Source organism: Pelodiscus sinensis, chromosome 29 (assembly GCF_052426305.1).
Source record: "Pelodiscus sinensis isolate ZL-2025 chromosome 29, ASM5242630v1, whole genome shotgun sequence".
NCBI classification, from domain to species: Eukaryota; Metazoa; Chordata; order Testudines; family Trionychidae; genus Pelodiscus; species Pelodiscus sinensis.
The window spans coordinates 10,927,668-10,947,946 of record NC_143080.1 but is presented as its reverse complement, the minus strand read 5'-3'; the positions used below and the strand labels follow the sequence as shown (position 1 = coordinate 10,947,946).

At 54.8% G+C, this 20,279-nt stretch overlaps 1 protein-coding gene across 12 annotated transcripts in view; it reads left to right on the top strand.

Moving 5' to 3' along the window:
* EFCAB3 (EF-hand calcium binding domain 3) overlaps positions 1-20,279 on the top strand; it is a 107,685-nt gene that overhangs the window by 73,777 nt on the left and 13,629 nt on the right. For 10 of the 12 annotated variants that reach the window (XR_012898082.2, XM_075911697.2, XM_075911703.2 and 7 more), the window contains 10 exons: positions 404-508; positions 719-790; positions 2,195-2,299; positions 2,381-2,452; positions 2,701-2,805; positions 4,649-4,720; positions 8,077-8,164; positions 16,183-16,256; positions 16,637-16,780; positions 18,730-18,801. Coding sequence is in view for 11 of the 12 variants with exons in the window: in XM_075911697.2 (XP_075767812.2) it covers positions 404-508; positions 719-790; positions 2,195-2,299; positions 2,381-2,452; positions 2,701-2,805; positions 4,649-4,720; positions 8,077-8,164; positions 16,183-16,256; positions 16,637-16,780; positions 18,730-18,801 (909 nt within the window). In the remaining variant the exon portion in view is untranslated. The other 2 variants (XM_075911707.2, XM_075911708.2) reach the window with 2 other exon arrangements.

Sequence of the window (20,279 nt, the reverse complement as noted above, 5' to 3'; positions counted from 1 at the left end):
TATAAGGCGTCGGTATCACTTACCGTGTTGTGCAGACAGGAAAGATGGCTTGGAGCCAAATGCTAGACATAGAAGCTAGCATGCCAGATTTGTACCCGCCCTCTCTGCTGCAACCTTGGAGCCAATCACCTAAGGCCGTGTGATCTGGAACAAATCATTTAAAGCGCCCCTGTGCCTCAGTTTCCCTTCCCAGCGTGAGCGTGAGATTTAGTTGACCAATACACGTCTAGCCCCTCCCATGGCAGGTGCCGGAGAAAGACAAAGGGTGATTGTTGTTGTTTCTCTACCATCCAATCTCGCGCACATCCTGGCTGCCGAAGGGGAACAACGCTTGCTTAGCTGTTGGGGGTGGCTGTTAAATGTACTGATGCGGATCCCAGGGTTGTTTCCTCTCCCTTCCCAGGGGACAAAGTGGACGCGGGGAGCCTGGGCTCCGAGCTGGCCAACCTGGGGATCCATCTAACCCCGGAGGAGCTGCAGGAGGCGCTGCAGCGCAGCCCCGCTGACCGTGAGCATGTCCTCTCCCGCTCTGGCTCCAGGGTGTGGCCGGAGCCGTTGCAGGGCCCTGCGGTGTGGGGCCAGGCCTCCCGCTGCCAACGTGGCGGTGGGCAGAGGCAGCGGGGGATTCAGAGCCCAGAATCTGAGGCCCAGCACGTTCGGCTGCCCCGCTGCCCATGGCCATGTCCGGCCGCTGTCTGAGCGGTGCTTTCCCTCGCAGGAGACGGCAGAGTCAGCCTCGGTGCCTTTCTGAAGAGCGTGACAAGCGCGCGGAGGCCTTCCCAGGCCGAGAGTAAGCGAGACCAGACGCGCTCTTTGCATCCATTGCTGATGTGGCCTTATCGGGGACGGGCAGCGAGTCTCTCTCCGCTTTAGAGGACACAGCTTCTCCTGGAGCTGTGTGGTGGGCCGACCCCTCCATTCCCCGGGGCACAGGATGCTGGGAAAGAGCAGGAAGCACTGGGGTTGTGGGGGCCTGATTCAGCAAGAGCCGGCTCCCGGAAGCCGTGGGAGCGGAGCCTACAGGACAGAGCTCAGCCTTTGTCACCATGGACTAGTTTAAGAGCCAGATGCATCACTAACCATGAGCATGTGGCTCCCAGGGCCTGCCCAAACTCCTATTAAAACATGAGAACCAGCCCAGACTGGCTGGGTTTGAGTCCCCGTGGCATTAGCAGTCTTGTAGCTTTGCAGGAGAGGGAGGATGGTCCAGCGCTCAGGAGACCTGTGGTCAATTCCCTGCTCTGCCCCAGACTTCCTGTGTGACCTTGGTCAAGTCACTTATTGTCAGATTTTAGAGGTGTTTAGGAATCTAAAGAAGGAGACAGGCACCTATCAAGAGTTAAAAAAAACCTGCGAATCCCAATAGACCCCGGTGTGCATCTGTAAGGCCCTGAGTGCCTTGTAAAAATACTGATAGAAATGTAGCCGTGGTAGTCTGGGGTAGTTGAAGCAAAATGCAGGACAATGTAGCACTTTAAAGCCTAACAAGATGGTTTACTAGATGATGAGCTTACGTGGGCCAGACCCACTTCCTCAGATCAAATACTGGAAGAAAGTAGTCACAACCGTATATACCAAAGGATACAATTAAAAAAGAGAACAAATATGAAAAGGACAAATCACATTGCAGAACAGAAGGGGGATGCGGGGGGGGGGGGGGAGGGAACTGAAGTGGCACTCCGCCCTGGGACTGACTCTCTTCTCCGTCCGGGGCAAATCCCCCAATGCCTGCAGCATCTCCAGCCCAAGCCAAAAGGATCCTTCCCTTAATTCACTTCATTATTCATGTGTAGCAAGTCACCAGTGTGCATGGGTGGGAATCCTGTTCTCAGTTTCTCCAGCCACAGGGGTGTAGCTGAGAGCAGAACTGCGCTCAAGATGGGTGTGTTGGGGGCTGGGAGCGCAGTTACACTGGTGTTACGCCATTTTAATTCACTGACGCCAATGGAGCAACACTGGTTCTGGGGATGTGGCTTCAGCAGAGACTTCTAACCTGCACCGGTGTCCACAAGGGCCTTACGTGAGATTTTTTTACCTCTCAAAGAGGAGATGCCAAAAGGTCCCGATCTGCTTTGCGAAATTATGGGCTGCCGGGCAGCAAGGAGAAAAGTGCACGGGCTCAGAATTCGGAAGGGGTTGTCATAGCTACAAGAAGGAAAACAGTAACCCCCTCAATCCTTTTATCCACTTCAAGGGGATAGAGTTGATACCCGGAACCTGGACTGCATCCTGGCCCACATGGGCATCTACTTAACCAATGAGGAGCTGCAGGAGGCGCTTAAGTTGGCGACGGTGGATGGTGAGTCTGTCGGGCCCGCGGAAGCGTTCGCCTCAGTTCCACAACCCTGGGCAAACGCCTGAGCTGCGCTTTCCCTTACAGCCGACGGGAAGGTGAATTTGAGCGAGTTCATGCGCGGAGTGAGCGCTGCCCAGCCTTCCACCCAAGGATCCGGTGAGCGAGCGCCTTATTACCGTGCCTGTCTCCCTCGGTCTCTCTGGGCCGGGTCCCCCTCTAGCCCGATCTGAAACCAAGTGTGTCTATAACTGGGCCCTTCTCTGGCCCTCCGTGCTGTTGTGTCTCGAGCCGGACGGCTTAGGCTGCGCGGCGCTGTGAGGTGAACTCTCTCCAACAGGGCGCCATGCATAACATGTGACGCCCGAGCTGTAGCTTTAGTACATCGACGTTTGCTTCATCCTTAGAGGAGAAGGTTAATGTCCGTGAGCTGGACTCCATCCTGGCCAGCCTGGGGATCTGTGCCGCCGACGAGGAGCTGCAGGCGGCGTTGACGCACACTACAGTTAGCGGTGAGTGTTGGGAATCTCTCTCCATGGCGGCAGGCCCACCGACTGGGCAGGTGCCCTGGGGCCCGGCGATTCAAAAGGGTTCGAGGCTCCTGGACACCGCTGCTGCTACTGTGACAGCGGTCGGCACGCTGGGCCCTTTAAATCACGGCCGGAATGCCACATGGAGCGCTCCAGGAGGCTTTGAGGGCTGGGGGGGTGCGCCATGGGCTGGATGGTGGTCCCGCCCCTTCCGCCTGAGGCCCCGCCTTGTCCAGGAGCGCAGAGCTGGGAGCCAGCAGGCGAAGCTGTCGGCCACCCAGCACGGCAGCCCGCGGATACACTGTCCCAGCGGCGCTGTGTGCGCACGTGCCCAGGCGACTCCACCTGGATCCATTTGGAACTAAATCCTCAGGGGCGGGGCCTGGGCTCCGCTCTGTGGTCAATAGACTTGAAACCCGCCAGGGAGCAATTCTCCCGCGACAGCGCGTTTTTGGAGGGAGCGCGTCGCTGTGATTGTCTCCTCGCCCCATGCCCGTCCTCTGCTTCCCTCACAGCGGCCTGTGCACGGTGGGGCTCTGCTCACACACACACACACACACACACACACACACACACAGTGGGGCTCTGCTCACACACACACACACATGGTGGGGCTCTGCTCACACACACACACACGGTGGGGCTCTGCTCACACACACACACACACACACACACAGTGGGGCTCTGCTCACACACACACACATGGTGGGGCTCTGCTCACACACACACACACACACACACAGTGGGGCTCTGCTCACACACACAGACACACAGTGGGGCTCTGCTCACACACACACACACAGACACACAGTGGGGCTCTGCTCACACACACACACACAGACACACAGTGGGGCTCTGCTCACACACACACACATGGTGGGGCTCTGCTCACACACACACACACACAGTGGGGCTCTGCTCACACACACACACACACACACACACGGTGGGGCTCTGCTCACACACACACACACACGGTGGGGCTCTGCTCACACACACACACACACACACCGTGGGGCTCTGCTCACACACACACACACACACACGGTGGGGCTCTGCTCTCACACACACACACACACCGTGGGGCTCTGCTCACACACACACACACACACACGGTGGGGCTCTGCTCACACACACACACTGCCTGCATTCAGGGCCTGGTCACAAAGCCAAGAGAAACTGGCTTCCTCCACTGTATCCAAATGGAACGGCCCAAGCCCGTCCTCCGTGGGGAAGCCAGCACTGCCATCGGAGGTGCGATTCCACACCCGTAGGCATCCCCACGCTGGCTGCTAGCTAGGAGGGCTGAAAACCACAGCGAAGACGCAGCAGCAGCTGCTTCAAGCCAGGAACATGAATATGTACCTAGAGGCCCAGGCTGGCTCGTGCAGCCCACCCTGAAACTGAGCTGCTGCGACTTTGCTGCTGGCTTTCAAGCCATCCGGATGGATTGGAGCTAACATGGGGAGCGTGGGCTGCAGCCGCACCCCTTCCTCCAGCAGAGACGTACCCGGCGCTATCCCTGGCTTCTTCCCAGTGTGGCTGCTTCTGCTGGCGGGTAAATGCCCCACTCTGGGAGCTGTGCGGCGCCAAATGCATTGTCCGCGCTCGGCAAATGGTAAATAGCATCCGGGGCTCAAATCTGACTTGACCCGAAACATGGGACGTGCCAAAGTTATGGGACGGAAATTCCAGTCGGAATCCGCGACCTGACTGCGGTGGTTGAAATACCTCCACGTGGTCGAGGCCCCGGCTGCCTCCTGGTGGGGGAACCCAGCCTCTCTTTCCTTTCCCTGCCTGTCCCAAACGGTTCGGTGCTTTGCAGAAGCCGGAACAGTGAACCTGACGGACTTCCTGAGGGCGCTGAACGCCACACGGTGCCACGCCAAGGCTCGGAGTGAGTGGTAGACACCAGGGCTAGTGAGGGGGTCGCGCGAGTGGCCTTCCTTCATCTCCGTGGGCCACGAGATGGAAATCGGGCACGTGCCCTCACCATGACCCCAGAAATTAGCTAAAATATGGTGCACTTGAGTCTCCTTCTTTCTCAACACCAAGTGATCCGTTATTAGGGGCCAATTAAATTGCCGGCAACAGTAACACCAAGAAGTGGTGGGAGCACGTGGCGCTCACAGTGCTGGGTGCAATCAGCATGCACCTCACACTGGCCCTTGCTTTAAATGTGTGTCCTGTCTCATTTTGCCTCCATCCTCCTCTCTGCTGCAGGCCCTGCCCCCACGCCACCTCTTCCCTCAGACCCCCACCCGCCTCTTCCCTGCCTCCTCCCCCAAGCGCATCCCATCCCTTCCCCTTCCTCTCCCTCCTCCTCCCAGCATTTCCAGAGCAACACAAATTGGCCACTTCGCCCCCGTCCTGCTCCTCCTCCTCCCTCCCCAGAGCTTGACTCCACAACTCAGCTGATTCAGACACTGGAAGGACCCAGGTTTAACTCTTTACTCTGCCACAGCATTCCCGTGTGGCTGTGTCCATGTCACCCAGTTTCTCTGTCTGCATTCCCCATCTGTCCTTGCTGACCTCCCAGGGGCTGTGGGTGGCTCCGCTACCCCAGGGGTTGGGGGCAGCTAGATTGCAGCTAGAATCCACTAACAGTGGGCTCTGCACCCAGGAAGAGGAGGTGGTCCCAAGAGGACAGGGCCAGGACAGACCCTGCCTGGAAGCAGTGTTGCTGATGGGAAGGCTTAGAGTTCATCAATTCCCCTTGGCTCCAGGTTGGATTGGCAGAAAGCCTGGCGTGCTGTGGTCACAAAGGGCTTTGTCAGCCGCGGTTACCCTCACTGACGGCCTAATTCCCCTCCCAGCCCCACGGGCGCGAATCGGGAGTCGCTCCAGAGTCCGTGGGCTGACCCCAGTGCCAATCACATGCCAGCAAGATCAAAACCAGGCTCAGAAGCAGAAGGGAGAAGCTAACACTAAGCCCCCAGTCACACATGGGGGGGGGTGGTGACACGTGCTCCCCTCAACAGGTCACCTGCCCCCCACATTTTAATTGCTGACGCTGGGTGTCCTCACTCTGCACCCCTCACCCTCCGACCCGGGACGTTGTGCTCCGGCCGCGCTCTGGCAGTTCCCACGGTGACGTGCTTAGGGACGGGACCCTGCCAGGGGAGGGCGGTGTCTCTTGAATGGCTCCTGCTGCCCCCCAGCCAGCCTCCCTGGCTCACAAGGGTTGCTGGGGCTACAGACTGTTGGGGGCTGGGGTTAGGGATTGCCTGGACACCTGGTGTGGTGAGGTCACAATCCCTCGGTCTGAGCAGGGTCGGGAGCCGGTGAGTTGACTGAAGCTTGTGGCCGTCACCTCTTGCTGGGACACGTCAGCCGGGGTGGGCAGGACCTAGGCCTCTATTTCAGGTGCCTCATGCCAGGCTTAGATGCTTGGCAGACGCCCCAGGGAGGTCGATAGCTCATGGGGGGGAGTCAAGGCTCTGGAGAGCTCCGCGTGCCTCAGGCCCAGGGCGGTGGGAGCCTGCCGCAGGGGATGATTCGGGATGCCAGTCACAGCGCTGACGGCCCCAATTCATGAGGTGAGGTAGCTGGGGAAGAACAGGGAAGCTACGTCTCTTAGCTCAGTCTGCCCAGCAGTGCTTCTCTCGCCCCGCTGCCCAAGAATCTGGGCACCTCCCAATCCTTAATGCAGCCTTAATCCTTGGCCCACGGGCAATCTCCAGCCTGAGCATTTCCACAATCCGGCCGAGTCCCTGCGGCCCTGGGGGGGGCGTCGTACCCTTCCCTCAAGCCCTGCCCCAGCCGAGTCCCTGTGGCCTGGGGGGGGCGTCGTACCCTTCCCTCAAGCCCTGCCCCAGCCAAGTCCCTGCGGCCCTGGGGGGGCGACGTACCCTTCCCTCAAGCCCTGCCCCAGCCGAGTCCCCGTGGCCTGGGGGGGGGGGGTCGTACCCTTCCCTCAAGCCCTGCCCCAGCCAAGTCCCTGTGGCCCTGGGGGGGGCGTCGTACCCTTCCCTCAAGCCCTGTCCCAGCCGAGTCCCCGTGGCCTGGGGGGGGGGGTCGTACCCTTCCCTCAAGCCCTGCCCCAGCCAAGTCCCTGTGGCCCTGGGGGGGGCGTCGTACCATTCCCTCAAGCCCTGCCCCAGCCGAGTCCCCGTGGCCTGGGGGGGGGGTCGTACCCTTCCCTCAAGCCCTGCCCCAGCCGAGTCCCTGTGGCCTGGGGGGGGGGGGTCGTACCCTTCCCTCAAGCCCTGCCCCAGCCGAGTCCCTGTGGCCTGGGGGGGGGGGGTCGTACCCTTCCCTCAAGCTCTGCCCCAGCCGAGTCCCTGTGGCCTGGGGGGGGTCATACCCTTCCCTCAAGCCCTGTCCCAGCCGAGTCCCTGTGGCCCGGGGGGGGGGGGTCGTACCCTTCCCTCAAGCCCTGTCCCAGCACCTGCCTCTTCCCATCACTGCTCTGCCCTCTCCCTCACCCCCCCCCCCCGCCATTGCACCTCTTCCCTCAAGCCCCCTCCCCCAAGGGACACAGCCTTGGGGATTACCGGGGCGGGGCAGGCGTGGGGCAGCAGCAGGGGTTGAGCCCCCCCCATGCCCACACTCACTGCAGGAATTGCAGGGAAGCAGAGCAACCAGGCCGTGGGGAGTACGGGAGGGGCCTGACCCCTGCTGCTGGCCCCAGCCCACCCAGGGCCCCGTGGGCTAACCTGAGTCTGGGGGACCATCCTGTCCCTGCGGAGTCTCCCTCCCAAAGCGCAGGGCCCAGGGCGGCCACCCCAACCCGTCCTATGGAGGGGACAGCTCTACACACACGTCCCCCAGGCCGCAGGGACGTGCCGGCAGTGGCGTGGAGCTAGCAGCAGGGAGCCGCTCTAGCCCCGCTGTGCTGCTAGGGGGTGGTGGCCGTGTCGGCCCTTGGGGCATTTTAAACCAGCTGGGTGCAGCAGGCAGGGCCCGGGATGCCTGGGAGGGAGCCCGGGCTGGCAGGAGGCCACAGGAGATGCCTGGGGATCCCTGCCCCCCACCCCGCAGAGCCCTGCCAAAGGGGGTGCCTGCTGGCCCACTAGGAGGATTTGAGGACTGGCCCTAAAGTAAATTGAGTTTGAGAGCCCTGCACCAATGACCCCTTTGAGCGCCATTCTCGCCACTGTCCCCATGGGAACGGAGGCACAGAGCAGTGCCCCATTCTGGGGTTCCCCTGGCCGCCACCCGCCAGAATCTCTCTCTGGTCCCAAGTGCTGGGATCAAAGGTAAAGGGAGAGGAGCCTCTGACCCTCTGGGCATGTTTGTCTTCTACCCCAGAGGAACCTCAGACGACTGAAACCAGAATGACCCTGAAGTCCCTGCCCAAGAAGATGATACTGAAACCAGACCCCAAAAAGGCCAGCAGGTGAGTGTGGCGGTGCCAGGGCGACCATCGCTGTGGATTCCAGGTCTCCCCAGCAGGAGCCCGGCCTGCACTCCTGGGTAAAACACCCAGCACACTTGGGGCAACACTCCGCACTAATCAGCCACTTTGGAAACCGTGAACGTTCCAGCTGAAGGAGCTGGCTTCCTGGACTGTCCCGAGCCCCTGTGGCTGGGATGCTGAGAGCATGTCTTCCTTTCCCCCCTGCCCTTGGTTTTATAGAAAATCAAAACGCCCAATGGAGCCAGGCGCATGGAAATACACGCACACGCTAGAAGTAGCACGTCAGTCACAAAATTCAGCCTTTGTTATTTGCAAAACCTGGGGAGGCGGGGAGAGAATCCCAAACCCAATCAGGCCATGCAGGGAGCTGCTTAGTAAAGCAACAAAACAGATAAATAAGTGAGACCATAACCTATGAGTAACAGGAACTCCTAGATACTCAATTGCAAAAGTATGCGATCGTTTCACATGTGACCAGGCAGCCTCATATTTTTTCCAAGTGTTTCTTTTAAGCAGAGTCACTTTTTCCATGAACGCAGGGGCAGCGCTCAGGAAGGCAGTCTGTAAATGAGGGAGGGACTGCGAATTTCCATTTCTCAAAAGAATTCTTTTGGCCACCACAGTAGTTACTGCAGGCCTGTACGCGGGGGTGTGTGCGCGAAGGGTGTGAAAGCACCCCCAATGGACCTCCAAGTAAGCATGCTCCAGCCGGCCAGGGGAAGACAGGAGTGGCGCGCTGCCCGAGCCTCCCTCCCCCATGCTCTGGGCAGCCATGAAAAAGCTGGGGCTTATTTCCCCACTTACTTGAGGGACCGGGGGGAGGGGAGTACATTCACACCCTTGCAGTCACATTTACAGAAAAAATCACACCCAGAAATTCCTGCGTATGGGCCTGTACTGCTATCCCTTTCTTACAGGTAACACCAACTCATCCAGCACCCCTAAAACACACAAGCCATCGTGGATATTTGTTTAATCAAAGGAGGCTAGTCCATCATCTTGTATTACAGGTTTCATTTTTGTTAATCTGTTTCTATCTACTTTGTCTTAAACATGGCATTGGCTTTGATCCTGCTGCATAGCTTCTCCCATACCACAGAGGTAGGAGAAGAGAATTAATAAGACTGGATGCTTTAATTGTCTAAGTGCTTTGCAGGATGCAAAGATTGGGCTTTTCCTTAAAGGTGTGAGTAGCCTCTTCAGGTTTATAAAAGAACAGAGGGAACCACATGGCATAGCTACGCTTTTTTCTATCTTAAACCAGGCGGGTGTATACACAAAGCAACTGGAGAGAACCAACTTACACGAAGATGCATTTGGAATATAAATACAGATCTGACAATCCAAACGTTTCCTAGGATTTTTTTTAAGGATCTTAGGTTACAAGCGGGGGAGAGACCTTGAAAGGCAACAGACTAATGATATAATGTCAGTCTTGGGCAGATATTCATTCTGGCTATTTCTGTCTAAGCATACTGGGTGGAGACATCTCTACATTTTGGGCATTTGTTTTATTTATTGTCCATATTCACAGAAAAGATTAGGACAAGTCTTAACATCGAAATAAGTCATTTCCTGTTCTGTTGGAAATGGAAAACTCTGAGCCTCAGAAAGATCTGGTCTTTTGGATATGTTGGAGGCTTTGTGATTTATTCCGGTTATTGCAAAAACCAGAGGACTCCAGAAATGTAAGCTCCACGCAGTAACAATGAGATTCACGAGGATGGATTCTTCACTAGAAAAAAAATGACATCCTCAGCATACCACCTGATTTTGCATTCCTTCCTGAAAGGATGTTAAATTGCAGTTATCTGGCTAATTGTGTAGTCGATACATGATTAGTCCATAAGGACCACGCTGCAGGGCCACAGCCAGTGTAGCTCCCGGAGCCGGCTCGAGCTGGCACTGAGCAGTCCTGGCTCGTGCAGGCTCTGGGAGCCACCGGGCTCTCCCTCCATTTAAGATGCAGAGGCGCCGTGTCCCAGACCAGCGCGAGACGGGACTGCTCGGTCCCAGCTGATGCCGAGTCCAGCAGCTCCTGTTCGTGGCAGCCAGGGCTGGTTGCAGACGGGAGCTGCTCCAGCAACAGTCCCTGCCCACAGCTAGCTCGGGCTATGGGGAACGGGCTGCTTGACCACAGCTCTCCACTGAGACCCCTGACGACAGAGGCTGCTTCACAGCAGCTTCCCCTATCCCTTCCCTCCCCCACTGCTTCTGATAGAGGTGATGGTGGGGCAGGCAGCACCGTGGAGACGGTGCTGGGGGGAACCAGCTTTTAAGCGAGTCGTCGACTCTTCTCTAACATCCCTACTTCCCTGTTGATAGTCCCCTGCAGTGACTGTGGGCACATGTATTTTGCCAGTGGCTTGAGAGAGATTAAAAGGGCAAGTCAAGAGGGGACAGCCCTGTTGTGTCCCTCTTTCTAGTTGACACATAAGAGAAATAATTCCATTGGTTGGCAATGTGGTGCAGGGAGAGTTGTGGAATACATTCAGCCAGTTCAGGAATATTGGTCCAAAGTTTGTTTTGTTTTTTTAAGGACAGCCATTCAATAAGGCCATTCAACCCCATCAAAGGCCTTCTCGGCACCTAGCGATAAGGCTAGGGAGGGAACGTCTGACATCTTGAGCTTGCTGGATCAAGTGAGGGTACCACTATTGTGCTCGGAGTACTGGGTAATCGGGTCTGCCCTGATGTCTGTCTAGTACAGCGTTCCAGCCACTTGCCAGTATCATTGGCATGTCATTTTCATTAGAAAGAATGTCTGCAATGTCTCTGGAAAAAATCAGAATTACCTCCACTCGGCCATAAATGCTTCCCAGAATTAACTTTCTTTGAATTGGAACACCTTCAAGAACATTACCTCCTTCAGGATCAAACAAAGCCTATCCACATTGAAAAATGATTCTTTTACGAATTAAGATGAATGCGCCTCTGCTGTTAGGATTCGATTATGAATGATACTCAAGACCTATCCACATCTTCTTAATTCTATTGGCAACTATTTCTGCTACAGGAGTTTCCTGCACTAAATCTACTTGGTACTTTTTTTATCTGAACTCTCTCAGGATTTCAGTTCCTTTGGGAGGCCGATTAAGACCCCTCACATTCCAGAAGCACACTAAGAAAATTCATGGCAAAATGTAAAAGCCATATTAAAATGTATAACCTTATTTTAAAGATACATATTTCTCCATTGGTATTGTAAACTCACATCTCTAGGATATGGTCTATGTTTGTACATATTAGACACTGATTAGTTTTCAATGAATTTGTGCCTTCATTTCAGTCTCTAAAAGTGTCAAGTATACAAAAAAGATAATGGCTATGTCTAGACTACATCCCTTTTTTGGAAAAGGGATGTAAATTAGACGTATCGCAATTGCTAATGAAGCGGGGATTTAAATCTCCCGCGCTTCATTAGCATAAAAATGGCTGCCACTTTTTTTCGGCACGGAGCTTTGTCAGAGAAAAGCGCCAGTCTAGACGCTGATCTTTCGAAAAATAAAGCCTTTTCCGAAAGATCCCTTATCCCTCTTGAAATAAGGGTGTGTCTTACAGATATACAATGTGTCTTACAGATATACTTTGGCCAGAAAAGAAAAAGAAAATTAAGATTTAAAACAAGCCAATGTGGGCACGTTTAGTTCCTGATGGCTGCAGTTCTATGTCTCCTCCCCTCCCTGTATTATCTAATGATATCCTAAACATCTCTAAATGCAAATACATTTTAAGTCAAATCTTATCCTGTAATTACCCATTGGGTTCTAAAAACCTGTGTAGTGTATTCCTATGAATAGTTACTTAGGCCTATGTATCTGCAGACTCACCACATGAAAAGTTATAATTAGTTTGGTAAATCAATTAATACAAAATCTAAATCTGAAAAATACAGCATAAAAAGTTTCATATACATAGTATGTCAAATGCCCTGCACCAGTTGAATGCCTAGTGCTGTTTAAGGTTAGGTTATGGGCAGTTTCCTTTATTGGGCGTACTGACCGTTCCGCCAGGGACTTGTGCCCATCATAACGCCATCCATCAGAGGCAAAGCTTGTGAAGTGGTTCTGTCCGGCAGTGTGAGCTGGGATGATTAGCGCAGCCAATACATCAGGCCATAGATGGTGCTGTATTCCTCAGCTTAGTGTTCAAGTGTTACTCTGTGCGTTGTGGTGCTAGACACCTGGTATCATCAGCCCTAAAGGTGATCAGCCCAAGAGTTCAGCCGAGCTGAACTAAATTTTGTACAAACTGACTTGCCAAACCAATCGTATTTGCTAGGAGTCGGATGTTTATGTGACGATTACCATATTGGCAGGGATACCTAGAAAAACCAACTGATTTTTAAACCAGTTGAGGTTTGCTAAGTATTGGATTAAAAAAAATCTATTTTTGGTCAGATCTGATGTCAGGCTTTGAAGCATCTGCCAGGTTTTCGAAGGGATTTTGCCGTGCCTGCTGAATCCATACGGCAGGTGGATGGGTCTTTGAGGCTGTGTCTGACGTTGGTTCCTCTCAGGATTTGTTTTATGCCACTGAAGACAACCCTCTTTTTCATTAAACTCAGCTGGGAAGTCAGGAAGCAGAGATGCTGTGGCCTTGCTGCGCGAGGGCTTCCACTTCTCTGGCAGCATCGATTGATGTTAATTGATCGCGCCGCTTCAGTGGCTTGAAGACGATGGTCTTGGGCGGCTCGGATTCCTGCCCTCTAGTACCAGGCATCCAAGGGGCCCTGTCAGCATCCCGCAGGGGCAACTGAGGGTGCAATTTAAATACATCAGGAAGCAGCTTTTGAGGAGAGCGGATAATATCTGCCTCCTCCAGACACTCAGCAATAGCCGAACCTTTGTGTGTTCTCTTTCCTAAGTCATCCTGACTATCCAGACCAACGATCCAGAGGCACCGACAGCCTCTGGGGGCCTCTGGGCCAAGTCAGGGGAGGGCCCCGACTCCCACTTCTGGAAGGGGTGTGACTTTGGGGAGAAGGAACAGGGCCAGGGCAGCCCTGAGTGCCACCTGGAGTGCTCCATGCTGGCCCCCAGACAGCTCCGAGAACATGGTGCACCCTCCCCGCCCTGAGCACTGCCTGGAGTGCACGGCACCATGTTCCATCAGCAATTTAAAGGGCCAGGGTTCAATCTGCCGCCACTGCCGCAGTGAAGCAAGGGTGTCTGAGAGCCCGGAGTCTCTTTGAATCACAGGGCCCCGGGGCAACTGCTGTCTTTGTCCCCCGTTGATGGGCCTGAATGGCTCTCAGCCGGGGGGAACGCCTCCCCCAGAGTGCTCAGGGGGCTTCTAGATCAGTGTTTCTCAAGCAGTGGTACGAGTACCCTTAAGGGTACACGAGAGAAGTCGGGGGGGTACGTCCACACAACTGAAATTTGGAGAAAACTGAATTTTTCTTTTTAGATTTGACAGCGTTTTATTATTTTTGTACTTTTTACACCCAAAAATGTCATCGCCTGCCTGGCTCCGATTAAATTGTTTAAACAAATGCGCTGCAACAGTAGAAATAAATGTTGTGTGTCTGAAAACTGTAGGTACTGGAGGTACTTCTACAATTTTTTAAAAAGGGGTACTTTATAAATAAAGGTTTTGAAACACTGTTCTAGGGGGTACATCAACGCCTCTAGCTATGGCCTGGTTTTATGGGAGATGAGGTAAAAAGCCCTGCTGAAGTCAGGACAAAGTAAAACTTGGTACTTGTTAATACGGCTCTACGTACTGAAACATAAGGACAATATTTCTATTCCAATCGAATGCTTTTACCATTAGATGGCAAAAATGAGAAAGTCGGCCATTTTCCAGTCTTGGTGTGCGGTGGCACTTTTGTATTTTATGTCTGATTGTGTGAGCAAGTAGCTAAGTGAGGTGCCACCTAGGGCTGCACAAGATAAATTGGGGCACTGAAAGGGATCCAGGAGTCTGGAATAAGGATGTAAGCGATTACTCAGCCAGTCACTTCCCTCCCCCCATTGCTGCCTTTGTATCAGAGGCACCAAGGTGGGCAAGCAGGAGCTGGTACTTAAAAGCCATAGAATCATAGAGTGGGAAGAGACCTCAGGACCAATCCCAACTACCGTATTTTCCGGCGTATAGGGCGACTGGGCGTATAAGACGACCCCCTAATTTTTTAATTAAAAGATAGGGTTTCATCTTATACCCCAGCGCCCCTCCGCCTCCTTTGCTCCCGGTGTCCCTGGTCTGCTGGAGACGGTTCCCAGCAGACCAGAGGCACCGGGAGCAAAGCCGCAGCAGCTTTGCAAAGCCTCGGGGGAAGCCGGCGGGGGGGCAGCCCAGGCGCGCCTGGGATGTATACCCGGCGTACAAGACGACCCCCGATTTTTGGGGGATGTTTTTTAACATCAAAAGTCGTCTTGTACGCCGGAATATACGGTAAATCAACCCGGCCAGGGCTTTGTCAAGCCGAGACTTAAAAACCTCTAGGGATGGAGATTCCATCACCTCCCTAGGGAACCCCTCCCAGTGCTTCACCACCTTCCTAGTGAGGCAGAGGGCAGGGGAGGCAGAGGCGCAGCGGGGAAACGGCGCAAGTGGTGACCAAAGCAGTCCTCGCTCGCACAGGGTCCGGATTGCTGCGCCTCTTCCTTTTGAAATGGACAAGAACTGTGGGCCAGTGGGGACTGCTTCAGTCCCCCCTTGCACGAGTTCCCTTGCACAGTGGGCTAGCGAGTGCCCCCCCCTTATCTACTAATCAAGTAGCCGATGGAAATTCCATCGACTACTCGATTAGCTGATTAATTTCCCTGGTGTGGAAAGGTTGAGAACTGCTGGTCTGGTCTTAGGTTCAAGGAGACATTTCTTCTTTCACTTCCCTGGTTTCAGTGGGAGCCTTTCCAAGTGAGCCCTTTGGGATCTGACACCACCCCCAGCTGGAAAGAGGCTCCAGATAGCCTTGGAAACGGAATCCAAGTGGCCTGTGTCGCGATGTCGCCGGCTAGATTCTGCTGTGGCCTTCAAATCCCTCGGGCGCTGTTTGGGTTGGTGCAGGCCGCAGTCTTGTACTGCGTCTCATTCCTTCCTGGGGCTCCACATTCAGCAGTGTGACATGTATCTAGGGGAGGAGGACGGAACATATTGCCAATCTGCGAGTCCTTATGAGACATAGAGTGATGTGTGGAGAGGGAAGCAGCCCCTCACACAGGTCTCGTGGGACCCCCGAAGCTCATAGAATCCTAGAGCTGGAAGAGACCTAGAAGGTCATCAAGTCCAGCCCCCTGCTCTAGACAGGGCCAATCCCAAGCTCATTCTTTCTAACACTGTAACTTGGCTAAAGCTAAGGCTGCCCAGGTCCGTGCTAGCTGGTAACGGTGCTTTCTCCCCGCTGCCCGTAAAGTCTCTGTGCAGCCCTGAGGTAATTGCATAAGAGGGCAGGATCAGCCCCTAGAATTGGGGTGGGCAGGGGCGGCCCGTGACTATAGGCCGACTTGGCCGTCACCTAGGGCACCACCTTCAATGGGGCACCTGGGGCGCCCGATGATGATGTCACTCCATTGATGGCCGTGCAGGCGAGGGTGCCAATCGCACGTTCCGCCTGGGGCGCCGCTGCCACAGCCTGCCTTGGGCCGCTCCTGGTGGTGGGCAATAATATGGCGGCGATTTATGGCCAATAGAGCCTGCGGCCACGCAGGTAAATATAGTGGGGGGAGGGGTACCACTGGATCCAGCCCACGAGCCGGTGTTTGCCTACCCCTGCCCTAGAAGTGACTCTGGCGTGACTCCCTGGCATCTCACTGATGTTTACAACTGTGTGAAACTGATGTGAGAGCAGAATCAGATAACAAACTTTTCTTGGTTAAATTAATGCAACCCCGCTGAGCTCAGCATGGTTGCACGTGGGTCGCCGAGAGGCATTGGGCTGCCTGCACCATTGCCTGCCCTGAATCCACGCACTCGGCAGCTGGCCATCAGAGGTGAGAAGACTGTCCCTTTGCTCCTTTTAATTGTCCTTTCCATTCCGGACTGTTGTACGGCAGGGAGTTATCTGGCATCCTTCTAGACAGAAGCAAGTGCAAAACCGTGAAGAGCCTGACCAGAGACCAACTAGAAGGTAACAATGTCCCAGGTCTCGAGAAGCCGGCTGACGTCAGCCAGTTCAAAGTTTGTTCTTTCGCTTGTTAGATCCTGATTGCACCTGTGGGGACAGCCTGTGCTGTACAGACCCAGCTGCTGCCCCAAGCAGCTTGCAGTCTCAGCCCCCTCCCCCTTTTGCAGAACCAAGGTCATAGGCGCCCCATCACCACAAGAGCCGCCTGCCTCTCCTCGGGTTCCAGGGTTCTCCTACCATGCTGGCCATTGACCTGGGTAGAGTCTTTGCATTGGCATGAAGAAGCCCCCGTTGTTATGGCCCTGGGGTTCCAAACGCAGAGCACGAGACGCTCGTACATCCCACCCGACATCACTAGGGGCCCTTTTCCTCCCTGCCCACAGCTTTCCACCGTGCCTACAATTTCTTCAGCAAGGACGCAGATGGCAATATTGACCGGCAAGGCTTGAAGGCCACTGCAAAGAAGCTGGGGATTGATTTAACCGAACAAGAGGCCGATGATGAGCTGTTGTATGCTGATATAGACGGTGAGTGTCCACAGTGGCACGTTCCCAGGGGACGCGTCTGTGAGCGTGAGGAGTTGTGCTCCTTTGTGGAGCTCACAGCCTAACAGGCAAGACGAGGGGTGGGAGGCAGGAGGGAGCATGTCTGCATTTGCAGAGTTGCCGAAGGTGGTGACCATCTGGGACCTCGCACCAGATCTTCTGCGGTGCAGGCCAGTGACTTCATTCATTGTCTCCTGCAGCTCGTTGCAGAGTGTGACTGTTCTGGGGCGTACAAAGAAAGTGTATTGAGGCTAGCTCAGGGGTGAGACCCCATAACCCCAAAACACAAGTGCGATTCGGTACCGCATATGGCCATGTCCACCCAGTTACTAGATCAACATGGAGACAAGGAGGATTCCTTCCCAGGCACGGTTCCATCCTCAAAACATGTTCAGCAAGGAGATATGGGTGATCCCATGGGCCAAGATTTTGTTAAAAAAACAAAACAAGTGACTCCTGAGGTGCATGTAGGCTCCAGACGACACTAGCTCCTGGCAAGAGGGAGGCGTTCTGCCGTCAGGAACTAGCTGAGCTTCCTCCTAGGGCGCAACAACAAGGATTCTATTTTCAGAATTTCAGCAAAAGGTGCCAGAACACCTTGAGCTCTGCCCCGGAGGGGTGGGTTTTGGGCGGGGGCTTCCCATTGCTCGGTGCCGTGCTGTGGAGCCCCAAGGTCTGCTGCCGGAGACCTGGCGTGACGGGTGTGTTACGAAGGGAGGCCAAGTCAGGCTGGCAAGGAAAATGGGCGAAGTGATGGGCAGCTGTGTACAGGCTAGCTCCAGCATGGGTGGGCGGTGCTCCTGGCCGGCAACATGCTGATTCAAAGGGGTGGGGGCCAAGGGGGTGCACTATGCCCCACCGCAGGCAGCACAACCGAGGGCACCGTGGGAACAGGTGATGGGAGTTTGCCCTGTGCCTGCCCCCTGGAGGGATCCTGGCTGGGCCCGTAAGAATTCTTCCTTGGGCTGGCTGGTCAGTCCATGGCATGCACAGGCCATTCGCACATACAGACCAGGAGCCTGGCCGAGAGCCCCAGTTCTTCTGTATCCAAAGCACACCCCTCTTGGGTCTCTGGGGCACCTCTGAGTCACACAGAAAGACCCCTCCTCAGCCCTTCCCAGTGCAGCCAGTGGCTTAAAGCCACATTCGGGCCCCCAATGTACCAGCCCCTTAGGTTGATCTGGGTGTCAAACTGGGGCCTGGTCTGCACCGGGGGTTAGGTCGAAGTTAGGTGCATTAGGGTAATTTTATAACCAATGAGTCTACACCACCAAGCCCCTTCCACTGACTTTAAAGCCAGGTCTACACTAGGCCTGGCAGCTGGGCTTCGGGAACTCAACTGTGGCTATGTAGAATGCCTAGAATTCTATGCAGAATACGTAGCTGGCGTCGACGTGACTTAAGCTGAGCTTGGTGGCAGCGCCACAGTGGAAGATAGACAGGAACAAACGCTCTTGCCAGTTCCCTTCCTCCTCACAAAAAGATGAGTTCCGGATGCTGGTGGAGGTGCCCTCTGAGTTTGATTTACTGAGTCTTAACTAGATTCACTAAATCAAACTCCGGAGGATCAATTGCAGCAGTGAAGATCCCTGTAGTGAAGACAAGCTCTAAGGGCAGTTAGTCAATTTCAGTACTTTTCTTTGATGAGTGGAGTAGAGCTAAATTCAACCTTGCATGGTCATTCCACCCCGCCTCCCAACCCATGCACACAGGCCAGCCATGCAGCTGTCATTCTCTGGCCTGGCCTGAGAATATGGTCAGACCCATGCCGATGACAACCAGTGGAGTGGGGAGGTGCAGTTGCCTAGGATGGATCCTAGTAACAAAGCCCCCTCTCCACCAGCGCTCAGAGAAAGATGGCTGTAGCCGGACTGGCCTTGGAGGGCGGGGGGAAGTCACTTGACCAGCAGGAAATGCTGTTTACCTTGCAGGAGACGGGAAGGTGAACTTCTCTGATTTTCTGACCATTGTCAGCGACAACAAATGCTTCATCCAGGCTGTAGGTGAGTGTCCTGCCTAGCCAGTGGAACTGGCCGCTGTCCCCCCCCCCCCGGTCATGTGAGTGTGGCCAGAACCCCACCTCCCTAGAGGCACCAGTGTCACCGCAACCTTGGGGCAATCAGAAGTTCACGTGGCGTGGACTCAGACGTCAGTCTCTGGGGTTCCCCACAGATCAGCTTGCTCACAGCTGATGCAATCAGAAACAGCTGCACTAAGCCTGGACAGTCCAGCTCGGAGGGAGGAGGCAGCTGCCATGCTGCAGGCTGAGCGCCGAGGAGCACAGAAAAGAGGGGCTGCACTGACAGGATTCCCCAGGGGAGCCTGGCTCCTGGGGAGGAACCACCATGAAAGGGGTGTGATAATGGGGAGCCAGGGAACCCTGAAGCATAGGCCTGGGATTCAGACCGCCGGGGGGGGGGGGGGTTAGACCAAGCGGTGTCCCACATACTCAGCTGAGTCTCTCTGGCTGGGATGCCAGCACCAAGCTGCCTCTCAAAGCAGAGGAGGAGCAGCGCTATCTGGAGCGGTTATGCCAGTGAGAAGCGTCTCTGGCTATGCTGGAGCTAGCACTGCCCCAGAGGCCCCGGCAGGGGACATGGTTTCCCACACGCATACACTACAGTAGACTTCCGATCATCCGGAACCTTTGGGACCTCGGTGGTGCCGGATTATCGGATATGCCGGACTATCAGGAGGTACTATAAGCCGGTTATATATATATATTGTATACAGTATATACTGTATATAAAATGTTTTAACCCTTTTTATTGTACATACTGTATACAGTAGACTGTAATGTTTTAGTTTTTTAACCCTTTTTTACCCTTTTCGCTCGGTTCAGCTGCTGCCATTGCTGCCTTGTGACTTGTTTTTTGCTGAAGCTCACTCGCTAGGCTCTTGCCATTTTGATGCCGGACTATCAGGAGTGCCGTACAATTGGATGCCAGACTATTGGAGTTTTACTGTATATTGTGGCAGAATCCTGGGTTCCAGGCCCTTTTCTGCCCACTATCCCGCAGTGTAGGGGCCGTGGGACAAGTCCCACTTGCTCTTTCTCAGCATTTGGCCTTCTGTCCCTTGGCCTGAGACAGGGGAGTTGGGGGTGATGGTGAGGAGTAAACAGTCCTCAGCCACCAGCTGAAGTTTCTGGCCACCTCGGGGGAAGGGAGCCTCCAAACACTCCCTGTCAGAGTCCGGCACCTCCGGCAGTGCTGGTGTTGTTCTGCTCAGCTCCTCCGAGCCTCCTTCTCAGTTGTTCGTTCCTCTCCAAACTCCTTCTCCACTCTCCTCCCCCCGCCCCCACAGGGAAGGTTTTTAAAGAGGTCACCTGGTCCTTAATTGATGTATAGCCGCCCTGCCTCAGCTGCCCCTGATTAGCCAGGGCCACGGCTGCTTTGTTTGTTTAAGAGCTGCCCCTCTCCCCTTCCATCCTGCCCTTTCGCGATATTTTGCCCAGACAAACCCTTGCAGGAGGTCGCCA